General features: G+C 42.4%; 1 protein-coding gene across 12 annotated transcripts in view; it reads left to right on the forward strand.

Annotated features, from left to right (window-relative positions):
• The window catches only part of kcnq5b (potassium voltage-gated channel, KQT-like subfamily, member 5b), a 142,244-nt gene that overhangs the window by 115,219 nt on the left and 7,379 nt on the right, over positions 1 to 19,646 (forward strand). For 5 of the 12 annotated variants that reach the window (XM_085410900.1, XM_085410899.1, XM_085410907.1 and 2 more), the window contains 8 exons: positions 4,212 to 4,387; positions 5,132 to 5,257; positions 6,798 to 6,908; positions 7,315 to 7,410; positions 9,101 to 9,195; positions 13,817 to 13,843; positions 15,875 to 15,931; positions 17,474 to 17,697. In XM_085410900.1, the coding sequence (XP_085267026.1) occupies positions 4,212 to 4,387; positions 5,132 to 5,257; positions 6,798 to 6,908; positions 7,315 to 7,410; positions 9,101 to 9,195; positions 13,817 to 13,843; positions 15,875 to 15,931; positions 17,474 to 17,697 (912 nt within the window). Of the gene's footprint in view, positions 1 to 4,211; positions 4,388 to 5,131; positions 5,258 to 6,797; positions 6,909 to 7,314; positions 7,411 to 8,763; positions 8,857 to 9,100; positions 9,196 to 13,816; positions 13,844 to 15,874; positions 15,932 to 17,473; positions 17,698 to 19,646 lie in introns of all 12 variants that reach the window. The other 7 variants (XM_085410911.1, XM_085410902.1, XM_085410910.1 and 4 more) reach the window with 3 other exon arrangements.

Below are 19,646 nucleotides of genomic sequence, written 5' to 3' on the forward strand. Positions count from 1 at the left end.
CGGTTTAGTGGAAAAACTGAGTAAGTATACCCTGAGTTAACGAAAACTCTGGGTTTTCGGTTTCACAAAGCGAGTTCAGCTGCAGCCTGAGTGAGTCACTATGACGACACACTCCGTGAAGCTAACCTGCCCCCTAGCAGGTTTACTACAACTAACCCTGACTGTCTCCGCCCCTTTGTCGGAAACCTGACAGTAGGAAGTGTCGGACATGGCGTGCCACTTCCTTGAAGAGCCAGTAGATCGTGAAGCCCAAATTCTCCGCAGAGCTCTCCGCCGGGAGAGAGTGATCAGAGCGCGTTTGGACATTTTATCATTTCCTGATGATTTTCTGTGCGAACGTTACCGTTTCTCAGCACAATCTATAATTTATTTGGATAACATCCTCAGGCCATATATTACGCATGTGACACATCGCGGACATGCTCTCAGTTCATTGCATATTATTTGTATTGCACTTCGGTTTCTTGCAAACGGGAGCTTTCTGTATAATATTGGTGACGCTGAGCACCTTTCCAAGGCTACCGTCTGTCGGGCAGTCAGGAATGTTACAGTTGCACTGAAACGTCTCCTGTACTCGTCTGTGGTGTTCCCCGGTCACAGACCCACAAGATTTATCAAAGAGGGATGCCACAAAATTGCAGGTATCAGGATGAACAAAACTTAATTTATGATGTGGTGATACTTGGACTACTACTTAAATTGCACATTTATTTTCAGGGTTCCCAGGCGTGATTGGCTATACAGATGGCACTCACATTCCAATCATTGCTCCTTCAGTAAATGAAGGAGACTATGTGAACAGGAAGTCTTTCCACAGCATTAATGTGCAGGTACATAGTTCCCTGTAGCATGTCAAACTAACAAATTATTTCATTATAGTAATGGATGCTAATTTGTGTTCTCTGCACTGTGAAGATCATATGTGATGCTGCCAACATTATCACAAATGTGGAAGCCAAGTGGCCAGGCTCTGTCCATGACTCACAAATATTCCGTGAATGTACACTGAGCACAAAATTTGGACATGGTGAGTTGAGAATACTTTAAAATATATAAAGACCAATTGCTTCAGGGACATTTGAACTGAAGTGTACCCTTCTGTCTTAGGAGAGTTCACTGGCTACTTGCTTGGTGATAGGGGGTATCCATGTTTACCCTATTTGCTTACCCCTTACCCTGACCCTGAACCGGGCCCACAGCAGCGATATAATCTGGCTAATTGCAGGACAAGAGCCAGAATTGAAATGACTATCGGAATGCTTAAGGCCCGGTTCCAGTGCCTGCAAAGACTCAGGGTCACCCCAGAAAGGGCATGTGACATTATTGTGGCATGTGTGATTCTTCACAACATTGCCACAATTAGAGGAGAACACTGTCCTTCTGAACCAAACATCAGCAGTGATCCAAACCATGAACATCCTGACCCTCCCACGGACATACAAGATGGAAGAGCAGTCAGAGACACCATATGTCACAATCATTTCTTTTGACCCATCACCTCAACATGTTGAAAGAAGAATAAACAGATTTTTTGTTCAACTGGCTTTATTGGTCGCCTGTATTTCCTGTACACAAAGTATTAAAAGATGTAAACCTCATAAAGTGTCTCTGTTGCTTCCTCCTCTGTAACAGCTGTCAATGTTTCTTCATTATTTTCCTGTAGTAAAGAAGTTAACAACATTGCTGTTCTACTGTAAACTCATATAATCTGTGGAGTATTACTCACAACTGCATGTTGGTCTGGCTCAACAGGAGGCTGCACCAGATGCAGTACACCATCACCATCAACTGATAGAATATGAGGTTTATACAGGTCACTTATAACTTACAAGGGACCAAATGGCAATTAACAAACATACCAAGCACCTTACACTTCATTGTCATTATGCTCTCAAAGACAACCAAGGCTGAGGGAAGGCAAAATCAGTCGGAAAATAACTTCACTACAAAATAATTCATTATGGTAAAGAGTTTATCAAATGAATGTGTCGCACTGCAAAGGTGACTGTGAAGAAAGGATGTATGCACATCATGTATTATTTTGAATTTACCCCTTATGTAGGCACTTGTGTCTTGCGGGGTTATTGCCTCAGAGGATGTCCCCGCAGAGATGCCTTCGGCCACAGGGCGCCCACTGTTTTGGCTGAGGGCCAACTGCTCAGCCTCTGTGAGTGGTGGTGGTGGAGGACCCCCACCTGTTTTTCGGGCCTCTGCTTTTTTTCTGTTGGCTATAACGGGCCACATTTGAGCATACAGAGTAAGCAAATATGTACTTGTAATGTGCTCAGATAATTTCAATAAGTGCTTACAGAAAGAAAATTAATGTAGCCTCTAACTGCAATTGATTTACATGGGACAAACAGACCAAGCACTATGGCTCATAATACAATTACACCTTACCTGTTTGGACTATATTTTTATATTTCATTTTTACTTGCTGCCAGGCACGTTTGGGGCCTGTTGGGTTGCACCTGCGCTCACATCACATCACAAAATAAAATGTATAAAATAACAAATAAAATAACATATGATAAAATAACGTGTTAAATGGGTGGAAATCCCTCGATCAATGTTTAAATTAACACTCACGCATTGACTCTGTCGGCTATGTTTTGCCATGCATGCTTTTGCAGCTGTGGCTGTGTTCTTTTTTTTCGCGGAATTTGCATGTTATCGGCATATGCTGCCATCAGAATTTCGGCCTCAAGCGCTGTGAAATACATTGACCGCGCCTTCTTTCCCTCCGTCTCCATGGTGACTCGCTTAATCTGTGCTCCGCTTATCAGGGCTTTATGTATCCTCGTCCGCGCGCTTCACTTGGGGTTAAAGCAACTCCGCGTTGACTGAACTAATTGTTATCAGCCTTTCTGAAACGGAATATTCCGAGTTGGACAGTTCGGGGTTACTCAACCGTGAGTGTCGTTTTTCACTCTGAGTTTTCCAAACCGGCTTCCTGAAACAGGGCCCAGCGCGGCAACGGCATAGCAACAACAACAACAACAACAACAACACACAGGGCGCCCTCTGACCCCGGAAGGACACACCGTCGCAGCGAGAGGGCGTCACCCGTCACTATGGCAACATAAACAAAACATAACTGTACAAACAGAACCCCGAACAGCCCTGACCCGCTACAATATGCTGCTGAGAATATAGCCCAGAAGAAGCGTATAGTATAGCTTTTATTTAGGAAAGAGCCATTTCTCTGTAATAAACTCTCTTTTCCAAAGATGAGTGATTCCTCAATCAGATACAGGGCTCGCAAAATCGCTAGCCCGACAGCGAGCTGAGTGTTGAAATTAGTGATTAAAAAACTCAATTTCTGAGCTCTTGTTTCATGTTTACGTAGCTGACCGTTTATGGAAGGAAGGCAGTGAAGCAAGGCACCCCGAAGCAAGTAAGATTCACTCCACAGGCCGTTAGAGGCATGTGGCGTGTATATTCGAGTCCATTCAGATATTAGTAATATTGAATATTTAATCAATTTTAGTATTACAGTAATATATATCTCCAGTAAATAGATCTGACAGCAGGTCAACTTATGCCAAGCTGGCCTCCAGGGTTATAATGCACAGTCGGGAAGCCTTTCTGGGATCATAAAGTTCTCTGGCACCACCCATAAATACCAAAAACTACACTTCCAGGTGGTCTCTGTGTGTCCACTTTCAGCACTGCTGATGTTTTATTATCACTCTGTGGAAGTCCGGTTCTGCCAACTTTCCCTCGGTTAAAATTTTTTCTTTAAATATAGACTCTGTGCACAAGTGTTGGTGCACACCTCTGAGCCTTTGAATTCAAGTGTTTCAGTCACAGGTGTATAAAATCAAGCACAGAGAAGGTAAAGTGCATAAACATGAATAATGCTCTGTTGACTCAGTAACTGCAGAGGTCCAAACTTCAGCTAGCATTAGCATCAAAATCAGTTTTCATAATCCACCATAATAAAAACTGTATTTCAAGTTTTTCTGATCTTTTTGTGGTCGTCTTCCTCTGGCATGCCAGGAGCTTCACGGCCTGGTTCCTGTAGCAAGGCAGCTCCTGTAAGTGTAGTGTGTTGGTGACCCAGCAGATTTGTCTGTATAGTGTAGCTTTGTATAGATTATTTCTGTTTGAAAACACATATTTATCAGTGCAGATCATTTTAAAGGCAGCTTCATAAAGAATTGTATCCTCTTCTGCTGGTAAGCCGTCGTTTTGTGTTTTCATTCCAGACATCATAGTGCTGATAGCGTCAGTGGCGGTGGTGTCAGCAGGTAGCCAGGGCAACATCTTTGCCACGTCAGTCCTGCGAAGCCTGCGTTTCCTGCAGATCCTACGAATGGTGCGAATGGACCGAAGGGGAGGCACCTGGAAGCTGTTGGGCTCTGTAGTCTACGCACACAGCAAGGTAGGCGAGGAGGGCATCTGCAGATCAAGCTTCTGATCAAGCTTCAGGGAATCTCAAGATGTTTCTGTAACGCTATGTTTATACGATTAAAACAATTAAAGGTGTTAAAGATGAAATGTTATCAGAATCAGAATCAGAAAGGGTTTTATTGCCAAATGTTGAGCAGGTTTACAACATTAGGAAATTGCTGCGGTGCTTCAGTGCAAACATACTGTCATAAATTGCGATTAAATAGGCGATTAAATGCAGTATTTATTTATTTTTAAGCTAGTAGACTAATCTTGCATGATAGTTTGATTGCTCTTCCTTGCTATTTTGAGGTCACAGAGGGTTTCATGAGCATTCATCACCTACCTAAATGTTCCTGATAAAGTGTACACCAGCACAGCTGTGTTCCTACAGCGTTGTTCGAGCAGAGCAATGAGTCAGATTAGCTGCAGTCCCTGATTTGCAGGTAACACTGGGCACATTCAGAGGTCTTGTAGAGTTCAGAGCAGGCAGTTCAGCAGCTGTTTTAGCAGCACATCAGGAAGTTGGTCGCAGTGTTTTATCATATTTATGTCTAAACCAATAAGTGACTGCATCAGAGGAAGGTTCTGTAAAGGGTCGTGACCTATCACGTCATTATTTTATTTCTGTTTCTGACCTCAGTGTTCAGAGAAAAGTGGTTTTAGGTCAATGTGCATTAAATAAATGCTCCTTTTTCCACCATTAAACTCTGAATGACCTCTTTGACTTCTGCAGGAACTGGTAACCGCCTGGTACATCGGCTTCTTGGTCCTCATCTTCTCTTCGTTCCTTGTCTACCTTGTGGAGAATAAGTTCAACAATGAGTTTGCTACGTATGCGGATGCCTTGTGGTGGGGCACGGTGAGTTTGGAGGAATTTCTGTACTTTAGTAAAAAGCCCTGATAGAAATGATTTTTTTAGCAGCTGTCAGCCAATCTCTGCAGCCACCTGACCCTCCTGAGTTAGACTTTCTTGGACATCAGCAGAGTACAGGTTTTACTCTGAGTATTTTCAGATGAGTGTGTCGTGCTCTGGATGCAGAAAAGCAGAATCCTTGCTGTTATTATCTCCTGTTCAGCTCTGCCTCTGAGCACCAACAGCCGTCCATAAACATTAGTCCTGCACGGCTCCGTTAAACACCATTATTAATCCGGCTCAGAAATTCATAATGGTGTAAAATAGCCTTTGTCATGAATGGTAATCAGAGCCTGAATGAAAAATGTTCAGGCTTCCAAATCAAAGAGGTAGATGGATGGATATCTGTACAGATGGGCAGATAAAACCGGCACAGTAATAAAGCCAAGTAAGGTTTTTCTGCCAGTTTCAGTCCACGGCCAGATACATCTGCCCCTGTCATTAAATGGTGAATACACTTCATTAAATGCTCCTTTTCAGGCTTTTGTTGAATACATGAGAATGCTTTTATCCAGCAGTCATATTTTGATGCACTAAGTACCATCAACTTAAATCATTACTGCAATTAACTCTTTTAATTCTATTAAAACTTCACTTGCTGACATCGAGATGTTTGAGTCCCATTTTCATTGAATCTGAGGTTTCATATTGTCAAAACGCCCTCTCCGTGTATATCTGCACAACATCATCAGATGCTCGGTAGGTCTTTGCACACATAAAGGACAAGAGGAGTGCACATTCGGTGCCTTAGAAAACTTTATTTTTTCAGATAAGGCAGAATAAACATTTGAGCCGCCGGCTTTCAGCAGCGTTCTTGGAACCAAGGCCGCACAGACTGACGCCCGTTAAAGCCTCTGCGCAGGTTTAATCATTCAGATGTGATTGCAGTGCTTGAAGGCATCATTTAAAATCATGTCTCTGTATGGAGAAAATCAGGCTGTATGCAAAAGGGAAAAAGATGCAAATACATTGGAGCGATGCGTACTAGAAGACATTTAACACTGAGCAGTCTGACAGAAATAAAAGCAGTCTTAATAGATTGGTGTAAGTAAAGCAGAGGATGCATTTTCATTCAAGTCTACTAACCAAATAACCCCTTTTAATATCACTTAAAGGACCATTTCACCAAAACTGCAAAAGCTGCCTGAGGCACAAACAAAAAGATGAAACCAGTTTCTGTCCTACAACCTTTAAAAGATGCCTTTAAAAACAGGTCTCATATAGGTAGATATAGGTATAGGTATTCCACATGACTTTATAATTTCCAACTAATGACGTCTTACTGTTAAATAAAAAAACTACTAATAGCTTGTAGATGTTTAGATAAGTCATAGACAACCTCAGCGTTACCAGGTCACTTGCAAGTTCTGATACAGCACAAGTTTTAATTTTAAATATAACATTTGTTTAAAAGTTCCCTGTTTAAACAGCCAGGGGCTGCATATGAGCATCCATCAGGCCCTGATAATAATCATTGTTTTCACAGATCACCCTGACAACCATCGGCTACGGAGACAAGACGCCAAAGACGTGGACGGGGCGGATGCTGTCCGCGGGGTTCGCCCTCCTCGGCATCTCCTTCTTTGCCTTGCCAGCTGTAAGTTATTCTTTTTTTATGAATCAGTTTTCTGTAACAGGTTTTCATTTTTTTTCTCTCATAAAGTTTCCTTTTTTATGAAATTTGCTTCTTTTTTAATGTAAATTTACAACCTTATTATTGCAGTTTATAATAATAATTATTGTTGTATTGTTGTAATAGAACATTCAGTTAATTTCCAGTCACAGTAATTCAGTCATTAAATTGAATTATGTTCCTACTTGAGGACAAATGTTCTCTGAAACAAGCTGTTTTAGCGCTTTCCTGCTCTCTTCTTATTGGCTGACTTCTGGAAGCCTGCACAGGAGCACTAGGATACTCTCTTTAAGTCACTGCTACCAGTGCACGAAACCACATCATGGTGTATTTGTGGTGTGTGTATTTATTGCTGTTTATATCATTTCAGGGTATTCTGGGTTCAGGCTTTGCCCTGAAGGTCCAGGAGCAGCACAGACAGAAGCACTTTGAGAAGAGAAGAAACCCAGCGGCCTACCTCATCCAGGTAAAACAGACACCCTGTTATTCTTTTGTCTCTGACACATATCTCTGCTTTGAGCTGGACAATGAAGACGTTAACGTTGACGATTCAATCCACTGTAGTGTTGTTAAAATCTATAAGCGACTGTCATTCTCCACTTTGTCCTTTTCCTTCGTGGACTCGACGAAACCCAGTGAAAAGCAGATATCGTCACCCTGTGCAGCCCAGTTCTCTCCTCATCTTCTCAAAGCTCAATCATCTCTTTCACCTCCTACTAGTATAGCCATAGACTGTATATAAAAGATGGTCATGGCTACCATGAGATCACCATTTGGGTTGTAGATTCCTGTTTTTCTTCCTTTCTTGCCGTTTTGAAAGCAGGCGTTACGAGCACAGGTGGAACCGAGGGATGTTCCACGGCTAACACATAGACAACCATCCGCACTCACATTCACACCAATAGGTGTGACAGACCCCAGCATGATGGTGGAATTGAACTCAGGACCTTTTTGCTGTGAGGCAGCTGTGCTAACCACCACTGCCCAAGGAAGATTCATGACAAGGAGAAAAAAACTGTGTGACTTTATTTATGCTTTGAAATGTCTGTTCAGCTCATCTAATCTAGATGATCTCTTGACGTTCCAAAGGCTTCTTCAGTTTTTAAAGCTGATGAGGAGTCAGTGTTGTAGGTGGCTGAAAGCATCTCTGTCCACTGAACTGAAGTGGTGTCCGACAACTCCAACTATCTGCCACCTATGATTCGGTCCTGAGGTCCCTTTCCAGACGATCTAACAACATTCAGTCCTCGTCCTATATGACCTTAACAAACGACATGATGATAGGGTGGGACAACAACTCGCAAACAAGGCCAACATGTCCGGAACGAACTCCAACGTGACAATCCTGGGTTAAATACCTGGGACTCGTCATCAGCTTTCAGATGAAATCCAGTTTGGATTAAAGCAATTGTTTAAATGTGTCAAAAACATTTCCTTCCTACTGAGCTTATTGTCTGAAACAATCCGAAAGCCTGGCAGGGTTATTTGGGGGGATGGTTGTTTTGTTTTTGTTTATTTTTTGGGGTCTGAGGAACCACGGCGATGTTAAATCAAGAGCTGAGTTACAGAGAAAACTCCTCCCACTGTATGTCTGTCTTTTTTATACAGTCTATGGTATAAAGCACAGAAACACCAACGATCCCCTCCGTCCTGCTACCTGATCTTCACTCACCTTTAGTTTCATCCTGACTTTCACTGGTGCTGACCTCACATTGACCTCCTCGTATATTTCCCCACATGCTTCCTTTTCCTTTTGTCCATCATATGCTCCCATCTCCTCCTCCTCCTCTTCATCCTGTGCATCCCCATGTTGTACCAGGCTGCGTGGCGTTATCACTCCACCGACAGCACCAGGCCCTACCTGGACGCCACGTGGCGGCACTATGAGAGCCTCCTGCCTATCCACAGGCATGTATCCATGCCTGACCGCCGGCCGACCCCAGACGTGTGACACATCCGTGTTTTAGTTTTCACTAATCAGCTCTTTTTTTACTTTCTTTTCTTTTCTCCTCTTCTCCTGACTCCCTCTGGGGCCTTGTTTTTCTTTTGGTTTTTTTTTTTTTACCTTTTTTCTGTCTGTTTATCGTTTTTTTTCTGGGAGGGGGGTCTTTTAATTTTTCCCTTCCACCTATTTTTTTTGTGTATTCTGCATGCAGTGTGTTTGGCGTAGTTATGCGGCTGATGAGAACTCGGTTTCCATTGCTACCTGGAAGCCTCACTTGAAGGCGTTGCATACCTGCAGCCCTACAAAGTAGGTACAACTATGGCAGCTGGTGTCTGTATTTGGTGTCTGTGCCACATTCCTTTCCTGCACTTCAACTTTGCAAATTTAAAGTTCATTTAGATCCTCTTTGGATTATTCACTTTTCCTGCTCTGTCCTGTCGTTTTACGTATCTGCTTTTTTTCTCTTTATTGAAAATTTATAGAAGAAGTGATTTTAGAATTTTAATTTATAAATGACAGACAATTTCCAGGCTCCATTAATGTAAAAAAAAAAGCTGACTCCTTCATCTGCTTCTCTATAAATGTCTCCGTCTGTGCGCTGAGTGCTCAACGGGCCAGGAACGTTCGCTGCTTTGAGGGACCAAGGCAGCAATTTTAGCCGTCACCCTTTCATAGCACGTCTATTTATGACTCCAATTGTGGCTTCAATGACCCAATCGGGCTTTTTGAACTCAAAGCCCTCATCTTCTCAAAAGCCCAGGGCCCAGAGTGATTTAGAGGGACGCACCTATTTCAGTCTGTCAGTGTGTCAAGGTTTAGCTGTAGTGCAGCTTTTTTACAGAAAATGATGAGGGATGCGGAAAGAGTTGAGAAAATTCCCCCAGTGCCGTCAAACCGTCAACTTCCATCAAGTGGTTCTTCATATTACTGTCAATGACAGGAAAGTTGGTATTTATAATAAAACCATACGTAATTTTACCTTCATAGTGCGAATCTTTTCAAATTTTACAGCCCTCAAAGTACAAAAGGGATGATTTTAAATTAAAGGCTTTTTAAGTGTCAGTATTTATTATATCCACATGAAACCTTCAGGACTGAAAATCACATTTAATCTCTTTTAAAAACTGCTACCAAATCACCACGAGTGTCACAATCAAGGTTTTATTTAAGTAAGATTTGTTTTTCTCTACAACAACAGGGGTGGGGAACTCCAGGCCTCGAGGGCCGGTGTCCTGCAGTTTTTAGATGTGTCCTTGATCCAACACAGCTGATTTAAATGGATAAATTACCTCCTAAAAAGTTCTCCAGAGGCCTGGTAATGAAGTAATCATTTGATTCAGGTCTGCTGACCCAGGGACACCGACCCTTGAGGCCTGGAGTTTGACACCGCTGCTCTATAAACATCTCTGAGCTTCAGTATCTCGTGATACATCCTAGCGTTTCAGATCGTATTCAGTAACACAACTTTAATGTCTGCAGTGTAGAGGAACAGACGCCCCAGAGAATTCACTTCAAAAAGTGCATTCTGGGTAAACTTTAAATGCTCATATCACCATGTGAGATGCGCGTCTGCTCAAAACAAGTCATGAAAGTTCTCCTTTCACCTACCTGACTTTGTGTGAGCGGTGTCAGAACAAGTTTCTAAAAAGCCCAATCCGAATCATCCTTGGTGTTCACGTGTTCTTTATAACCGTTTGGACCGCGTCACCAAAGTTGACATGTTTTTGTCTGAGTCGTAGGAGTGTTGCATGGCTGCAGGTGCTTCTCAGCATTCAGAAACCGCTTGAAGGCCAATTCACAGGTTCCATGTTTGCGCCTCACCTGGTTTCTGTCTTAAGGTGTCACACTTTAAATGGGACCACACATTATTTTTATTCGTGTCCCCACATATTGAGGCACTGTCCAAATTTTTATTGGCTCCAGTTCACAAACGTAAACACACCTCACCAACAGATGTGCTGACTCAAGGATGCTGGAACTCAAAGATAATTTCCAGGCACGGCAGCAGCTGACATGTCGCATAACAGCATAAAAACAAACTTTAGCTTCTACTTCTGCTTATAAAAGTTGGGAAAATGGAATTAAGTTAAAAAAAACTGCAAGCTGTGTTCCTTTTCTTAAATTGTCTCAATGTCAAAAAAAATTCAATCTACATTTTAGCATTAATCTCATCACCCATGTTGTCCCACACAAACATCATGGACTTCATGTTTAGTTTGTTGGGACTAGATCAGAATTTGAACATGTGCTGGAAAAGAAGCTCCTGAAGTTTTGTGTTTCATACCCTGTGAGGTAAAAGATTTAACTATGCAGTTCCTGAATAATTTTTATGACTAAGAAAGTTTCAGAAACATCCCTGCCTCTGATTTATTATTTCATAAATCATACCGTGTCTACTCCAGCCAGCAAATTCTATTTTTTAAATTGACCTAAGACGAGCACTTTATTCATGAAGCTGCCCAGTCTGTACCAAAACCTGCTTTGCTCTATGTAACGTATATCTAAAAAGAGCTTCTTCCTGTTCCTTTCAGAATAAAAGACCTCAACATACACTGCATGACTGCTATAATCCCACGTACTGTTACTACACATTTTAGAAAAGATCATAAATCTCTAGAACCCACATGGGTTCAATTGGCACAATAATGTTTTTATTTAAATGAAAGTCAAAATGACAGGTCATCACAGTGTGATGGCACGTGCTGTGGGAAATGACTGGTATCGTCCCAAACAGCACATGATAAAAGCAGAAAAGCTGCCCTTAAAAGCTCGCCTCCCTTCATGTTTTAGTATTGGCATTTATGAGTTTTGTGCACTTACATTTAAATACTCTGTTTAAAATTATCCACAGTTCTGTGATATAATCCAGGCATCTAACCAAGCTGCTAAACGTTAATACTCGAGCTAGTTATGCACCTTGAATTATAGAAATGGGGAGCTTTTCTTCTTTGGTTAAAGAACATTTTTAAAATTTTATGATTTGTGCATTTTTTGGTATCCATCCTAAACACCCTGCAAACACCCAGTGATTGGGGTTTGTTTTCCACCCCTCCTATGTGCTTTTGAAAGCCATCTGTGGAGCCTGGAAATATTGGGACAGCTATCTGCAATGTATACAATAAATGCATTGCAGATGGTTACATATAATGTACAGTTATAGCTTTATGATTACTTTATTTAAAGGAGTAATGTGTGAAACATGCAGTCCTTAAGTCACTTTCTTCTCTCGCTGCTGCTTTAGTGTGCATGAACCTGCATGTTTGTAGTGAGTCTGCTGTTTGTTAAGGCTTCCACCATCAGGCCTCTTATTGATCGATGTGTTGCGGCCTTCAAATCCTCTGCACTTGTGAAAGAAACAGCTGCTGGCAAAGCTTGTGATGCAGAAATCTCCCTATCATGCTGAACACATTGGTGCGTTTGCAGGTTTTAGCTCCTCGGTTATAAATCATGTATAACTTGTATTTTAATGAATTCCTAAAGCTCACATCATCATGACTTCAACTGGAGAGTAAAGGAGTTTTTAAACATGCTGAGTGTGTCATTCATCACTGTGGACATAAACTTTGCATTTATGATGTTGCCGTTAAAGAAGAATTCGCATTTGCCGTTAACACTACTGCTGAGGCCGCGCTAACTTTACACGCTGAAAAGGTTTGCAAAGCAAAAGTAAACATAGAAATCAGCTGCCTGGAAAAACCTCGGTGCTAAGTATATGAGGCACAACCTGCATTACCCAACATGAAGCGCATCCAGCAGGTTCACTGTCCAGTACACGTCAGGGTGTGCTTTATAAACTGGTTTGTTGGTTTTCATTAAGCCAAACGAGTTCATGTTATTATGTGGAATAATGCATTCACTTCACAAAAACTTTGACACTTATTGGGTCTGGATCTCCTGCTAGTTGGACTAACCTCATCCTCACCTAGGAGGTGCCAGGATATGTCCTGGTTAGATACCTGAACCACTCTAGCTGGCTCCTGTTCATGTGATGGAGAAGCAGCTCTAAGCAGAGTCCTTCCTGACTTACTGAGCTCCTCATGCTCCATCCAGAGTCTTGCCACCCTTCGAAGGAACCTCATCTGAACTCTAAACCCTGAACTCTGAACTCTAAACCCTGCCCCCTTGGCTTTGCCTACAAATTTTAGAACATAGGTGTCAAACTCTGGCCCGCGGGCCAAATTTGGCCCGCAGCCTAATTACATTTGGCCCGCGAAGCCATACCAAATTACTATTAGAGCTGGCCTACTGGTATTATAAAGCTAATATATATATCGTTTAGTATTAGGCTTTGCTTGTTCCATATTCAGTTTTTCAGCAAAACTTGTTTGAGTCCATAGCAAAAGATTCATTCTTATATCTGGAGGAAGATTTTTCAATAAATATTAATGTTAGCCCGCGACTTTGTTCCAGTTTTGAATTTTGGCCCACTGTGTATTTGAGTTTGACACCCCTGTTCTAGAAGGTTATGACCAGTATTAATGACCAAGGGCAACCTGGCAGAGGGCAGCTTCCACTGTGCCCGGGTCCAAATTATTTCTGGTAGTGTGAACCAGGCTCTCACTGCGGTTGTGCAGAAAATGATCGTCCTGTAATAATGGGTTAGATACCCAATATTCCTTGGTCTTGGAATAGACCAAGCTGCAAAATAAAAAATGATGCACTGTATTACCTTGCAATAACATTGTAACTTTGACCAAAAAAGACTGTTCACTGTGGTAGATTACATAACTTACCATACAAAAATTGATGCAAGACAAAGTGGAAAATATTAGTTAAACTCTCTTTAATACAACATATGAGATTTCTAATAAATGGGCTAAAACTTGCAAAAGCACCAGTATTTTGATATAAGCACTGTACTATTACTGAAGTTTTATGAAAAGATGTGTTCTCAAATATCTTTCCTTTTCTGATCTGTCTGCTGCAGGAAGGAGCAGGGAGAGTCGACCACAAGGTTTGTGACTGTTTGACCTTCGCTGTGTTACGTAGTGTTGTAAGTCCATGACTTGGAAATAGGGCTGGGCGTCAAATCAGAGAATGTATCAACAAAGCTGATGCGGCGCAGTACCACGTGTGACCACTTGGGAAATTTACCTGAAAATAACTTGAGTGCCTGAATTTTATTTTCATGGCTTTTTCTTCTTGTTTTTAGTCAAATGTTTGTAAGTACTTGAGTTTTTAGATTACCTTGAAAAGTCAGCTTTAGATTTTAGAGTTTCTAACTCCTGCCTGTAGATCAAAGATGAATGACGGCTATAAGATACACCTCAACAATGTTATGAAGGGGGAATCAATCTATAGAGGCCGAAATGGTTTTATGTATCAGGCTATAAATGTGTTTATTTCTGCTGTACAGCCGGACTTCTTGAACACCGGTTGTTAGAGGAACTGATGTTATTGTGGCACTTCTTTTTCAAACTTCATCTGCACTTTGCAGCTCACTCATTAGTGATTCTCCATGGCCACGCCCATATTTACTTTCTATTCTAATGACGTGTCATCGCCTTTAGGACAACTTAGCTACACCGGATGTACCTTATGTTGCATGACATCAAAAATGTGGTGCAGCTTTTATTTTTATCACTCACTTAAATTCAGTAGAAGGTACAAAGCATTTCCTGCAATGCTCTAATGCAAACGAATGAGCACTGGGAAATCAGCAGCAAAGCTGAAGAAGTTCTGTTAATACACTCGTGATCTGCATCGTTATGTTCAAACAATGGCCGGCCGTCTTTGAGGGCTCTTTCCGCCACACTTCTGTGCGACCTGCATGGTCACCCAGACAGAACAGGTGCCCTAACAGGAGCTGAAGGCCATAAGGGTGATGATGTGTTGCCTGGAAAAGCAGCCACTTTTACACAAGCACTCTGTATGACTCACTGTTTTGACTTTCTGTTTGGTGCTGTTTTTTCTTTTTATTGCTTTTTCTCTCCAAAAGAGAAAAAATAAAATCATTTACACACCGCGTTCACTACACACAAAGGCAAAAACACACACACAACATTTTTCTCATGCTTTAAACCATCCTCTTGCCTGAGGTATCTATTACACACTTATTACAAATGTTATTCTGTGTGATAATGTCCTAATATTGCTTAATTTTGTGATGAAATCAGTGCTCCTGATGTTTCTCTTTGAGCCAATGCATTTATAGACTCATTTGGGGAGGGCAGTGTGCAGGGCAGTGGAGGCTGTGTGATGTAATATGTTGTGTTTGCAGTTATGAAACACTGAGTAAATGTTTGTCTGCAAACCACCGCTGCGAACTGAAGGCAGGCGTGCTTTCTTTTTTTTTTTATATTACTCTTTCCCTTTGAACCTGGTTTATGAAATACACCACAATGTAGAAAAGGTGATGGAGGTTCTGCAAAACCCCCAACTCTATTTATGTCTCTACTGCAGAGCTAGAGAGGAGGGATTAAACGCCACACTGTGCAGTCAGTGCAGAGCTGCCTTGCTTTATTAACAGAATCAGTATATATGAGAAAAGGCAGTGAGGAAACCAAAACATTACATGGGAAACAAAAATGGATTTGCATGTTTATACCTTCAGTAAACCCACACGACTGTGTAAAGCTCCCTGTCCGCTCACTGGTGATTCAGGCACTTGTTGCCATGGCCCAGCTGAATTCACATAGTTAAATGAGGGATATCGGCATGAACTGTGTGACTCACCAAATTGCAGCCTTTTTCAAACGGTCCTGTAGATGTTCATTTTCTCTACTAAGCTCAATTTGCCTCCGTTCTGCTGCTTCTAAATGTCAGTGGTCGACAAATTGAAACTCCAGCGGTAAACGTATTACTTTGTACTTCCTAGACTTCATGCATACAGTCCTGCAAAGGTTCATCAATCAGTTATTCTGCAGAGCTTACACTAAGAAAGTGGTGTTTAGATGCACGAGGGTTTAAGACAGAAAGATTTTCTCTCATCTGTTTCTGCTTCATGTAACACATCACCGTGTGTCTATCTCCCCTTGGTTTTTAGTAAAAATCATAGTAATAAACAGAAGCTACTGAGGAGGTGTACTGCTCGGAAACATAGGTACACAGCATCTCTGCTCCCTGTGACATGAAGTTTTTCTTTGGGAATGCTGACTAATTCTTGGTGCATGGGTATCTGTAGGAGGCTGTGCAGCCTCAGAGAGAGCAGAGTCAGAAAACCCTGCAGGGAGACATCAGTCGCCTTCATAGTAACACACTATCTGCCTTTTGTTTGATATTTGCCTGAGCAATGCGCTATTTGTGCCTGTTGTGATTTTGGTTTTTAACTGTCAGGTCATTAGTCTGTGCCAGGTTTCGTTCTCAGCAGCAGCTCCTCTGAAATAACTAATTAGCTTTTTCTCTGGATGTAGTGAGATTGAAATTACCGTGTGTGTGTGTGTGCGTGTGTGTGTGTGTGATGCACCGTCAACATTTTCTTCTTCACTCACCTCCTTGTATTCCACCTAAACGATAAACCGCGCTTCATTCACCAGAACCCACACAGACATCTCAGGTACCATCCCCTCCACCGGTGAGAAGCATTGCTTCTTATTGCTAGCCACCTAACAGCTATGAGACTCTCAGTTACTTCTTACATCATGTGCTCTGATTTCTAACGAGGGATACGAGTCAGAGTCGGTACAAAGTCTCGAGGGCCTCACTGCCACTCGGCACAGTCAGCAGTGTGCAACACTAGCTAACGTTAGCTTAGAATCAGAACCTAGCATGCAACATTTTCCTGATGACTTCACGGGCTCAGTCATTAGTGTCAAGTCACGTTGAGACTAACAAGTGAGATCATGACGTTCATTTTACAAGTTATTAGAAAGGAGGATTATGCAGATGCACTCGTTGGCTGATAACGTCTTAATGAAATCATTAGCCATCCTGTTGACTTTCTCAGACTATTGAGTTTAAGAGTAAGAATTTACTGAGACGAATCAACACATTCATGACCAAAATCCACTGATTTGGTGACAATAAGAAGAACACAGACTTCTGTTTAATCCTCTGCAGCGTGTAAATGATGCACGGCTGACGCCTGCGAACGGCTTTGCATGCTGTCATTCTGCATAAACACAGGATCTGTCACTCGCTAATTATCTCCACACCTCATGGTCCTGCCTGTTCACACTCTGCAGGTAATTTTTATGAATTTTCATCCATAAACTCACACTTTTATATAAAAACATGCGATACATTTAATATAACTGTGCGACACCCGCTGGCTCTTTTAATGATGTGTAAACGAATTGGTCACACAAGACGGCATACTGTGCACACTTGCAGGAACAAACCACCAGCATCATCACACAGCTGAAGCTTCATATCTAACCAAAGCTTGCATTTTGTCTAAAGCATCTGCTGCAATGCATGCTGGTCTGTCTCCATCCTGTCCTGCAGCCCTTATACTAAATGGATGGCTGCCATGTTCAGCAGTTTATGAAGGAACACTTTTCCAGGATAACTTTTTGCTATCATGAAAATCATTTATCGCTCAAACATGTTGACCTCTTTGTCATTTCCACCCCACTTCACTTCCTTCTTCTTTCCCCTTCTCGCTCCAATCTCCCTCTGTACTACTTTTCATCACTAATTTCAGCCAGAAGTTGAGTTTTAAGGAGCGGGTGAGGATGGCGAGCCCCCGAGGTCAGAGCATCAAGAATAGGCAGACGTCATCAGTGAACGACAGGCGCTCTCCGGTGGCTGACGCTGGCACAGAGGGCACCAGTCCCGCCAAGGTTCAGAAGAGCTGGAGCTTCAACGACCGCACGCGGTTCAGACCGTCGCTCCGCCTCAAGAGTCAGTCCCGCTCCACCACTGATGGTGCGTGTGCCATTCTGCTTTCACTGCCGGTATTTTATATCAGTGTGGATTATTAACAAAGCAAAATCACCTGTTTTAGAGTCTGGCTTCTGGCCTCCACCCTGCTGGCTTTTTAGTGGTGGCTTATAAATGCTAAGTAACATATTACCGTACCAAAACTGAAGACGGCCTTCTTGGTTTCATCATCTCCTCTCTATTATCATGGAGTCTTTAACTTGAGGTGCCCGTTGTTGTGTTTTTGCGTTATATAAATAGTACTGGACAAAACTGCTTTTCCTGTGAGGGGGGAAAAAAAGATGTTAGAATTTTTTCCATTTAAATTTTGAAATGTCTCAATGTCTTTTTTTGTTCAGAGCAGGTCTAATAACTTATTTTAGCCATTAGGCTACATTCACTGCTGCTCATTGTGTGCTGTCAAAGTCAAAACCGGCCAGTTTCAGTCATGCGGGATTAACAGGAAGTGAGTAACCTCTCCAAACAGCTGCTCTTGCTCTTCCTTGAGTGCCACATTTAAAGAAAGGTGTTCCTGAGATATAAAAATAAGCACAACTGCCCCAACCTCACTGCTCATATTTAACTGACTCTCGATCCAGCTCATCAGAACTGGTTTGGCTCACTAATGACGCAGCGGAGTGGAGGAATGCTGATGGCTGCTGTGCTCCCTTTCTTTGGCCTAGCAGTGCCGGCCTGGCGAGTCCTCCTGGGTAACGGCCAGTTGGTGGTTGTGGGCGGACTGATGGATAGATGGAAGGTGGGGGTGGTGAGCTCCAGGAGCCATATGGGGTGTCAGAGCCGTCCAGCTGGCTGAGGCCTGCTGGTGGAGAGGAATCATTAGCCAAGCTAGCCAAAACCAAACTGGTTGGCTGGTTAGCCACGCTGCGTCTGATCGCTGACATGTTGGCTAAGTGAGACATTAGAGGATGGGAAACATCTCCCTTCCATTCTGTCTTAATTAGAAATGAAACCAGGAATTATTTTAGTGGAAAGTTTTTAATGGAGCAAATCATTAATCAGCACTGTTTTTCATCAGCAGCAGGTCTGACAAAACCCACATACCGTGGAGTAATCGATCCTTTCCTGAGGTCATCTACAGTGTTTAGTTCAACAGAACACATCAACGGCATTAACCCTGTGCTTACCTCCTCAGGGTGCTCAGGGTTCCTGCTCCATTTGGAAAATCAAAATGAAGTCTTTCTAAACCTTTAATGCTTTATTACCCCATGACACTAAGGTGAATCTCTGGATTTTGGACAGCTTTGATCTGTGCTTTAAACTATTTAGACTCCAGATTTTCCACCAGCTCACAGAGATCCCCACGGCCCAGCAGAGGCGTGTAACTACAAAGTGAAGGTCAATGGATTAGTAAGCTGTGTTGAGCTTAAAGTCCGAGTTTAGTCTCTTATGAGTCTTGAGTCACTTTTTACCTGTTACATCGAGGTGGTAACTTATTCTGAAACTAAACAGTGACCTGGTGATGAGCAGGTTTTGTTTAGAGTTTCTGTCTAAAAACAGCTGGAATTGTCCAAAACTACAAAAACTACCAGGGTCAAAAGTATTCGTCAGATGTTCTTCAGCAGGAGTGATGCAAATTTGAAGTTGTTGTCATATTGGAAGACAAAGCTATTACCCAAACCTGGTTTTGCCTGCTGACTGCTTGATGTTTTCTTCTTCACATATCCTTCTTTCGTCTAGTGGTGCAACGGATCACAGTTGATCCGTAATCCAAACTGATCCCACTCCACAGTGCGCATGGTGGGTCTGTCAAGCGATAGTTATGGCCAGCGCTAGCGGTCCAAGTGGAGGAGCAGAGGAGTTTGCGGTACTTAAGCAGCCCTTTCATGCCCAGTCCGACCGGGCTAAAGCTAATACAAAAGCTATTGGGGTGTTTCGCTGCAGACGGGAGGCCGTATTCCGTTGTGCAAAACAAGGGGTTTAAACTATGATGCACG

Source organism: Rhamphochromis longiceps, linkage group LG6 (genome assembly GCF_057381845.1).
Source record: "Rhamphochromis longiceps isolate RC_006_pf linkage group LG6, R_longiceps_female_GT1.1, whole genome shotgun sequence".
Lineage (NCBI taxonomy): Eukaryota > Metazoa > Chordata > Actinopteri > Cichliformes > Cichlidae > Rhamphochromis > Rhamphochromis longiceps.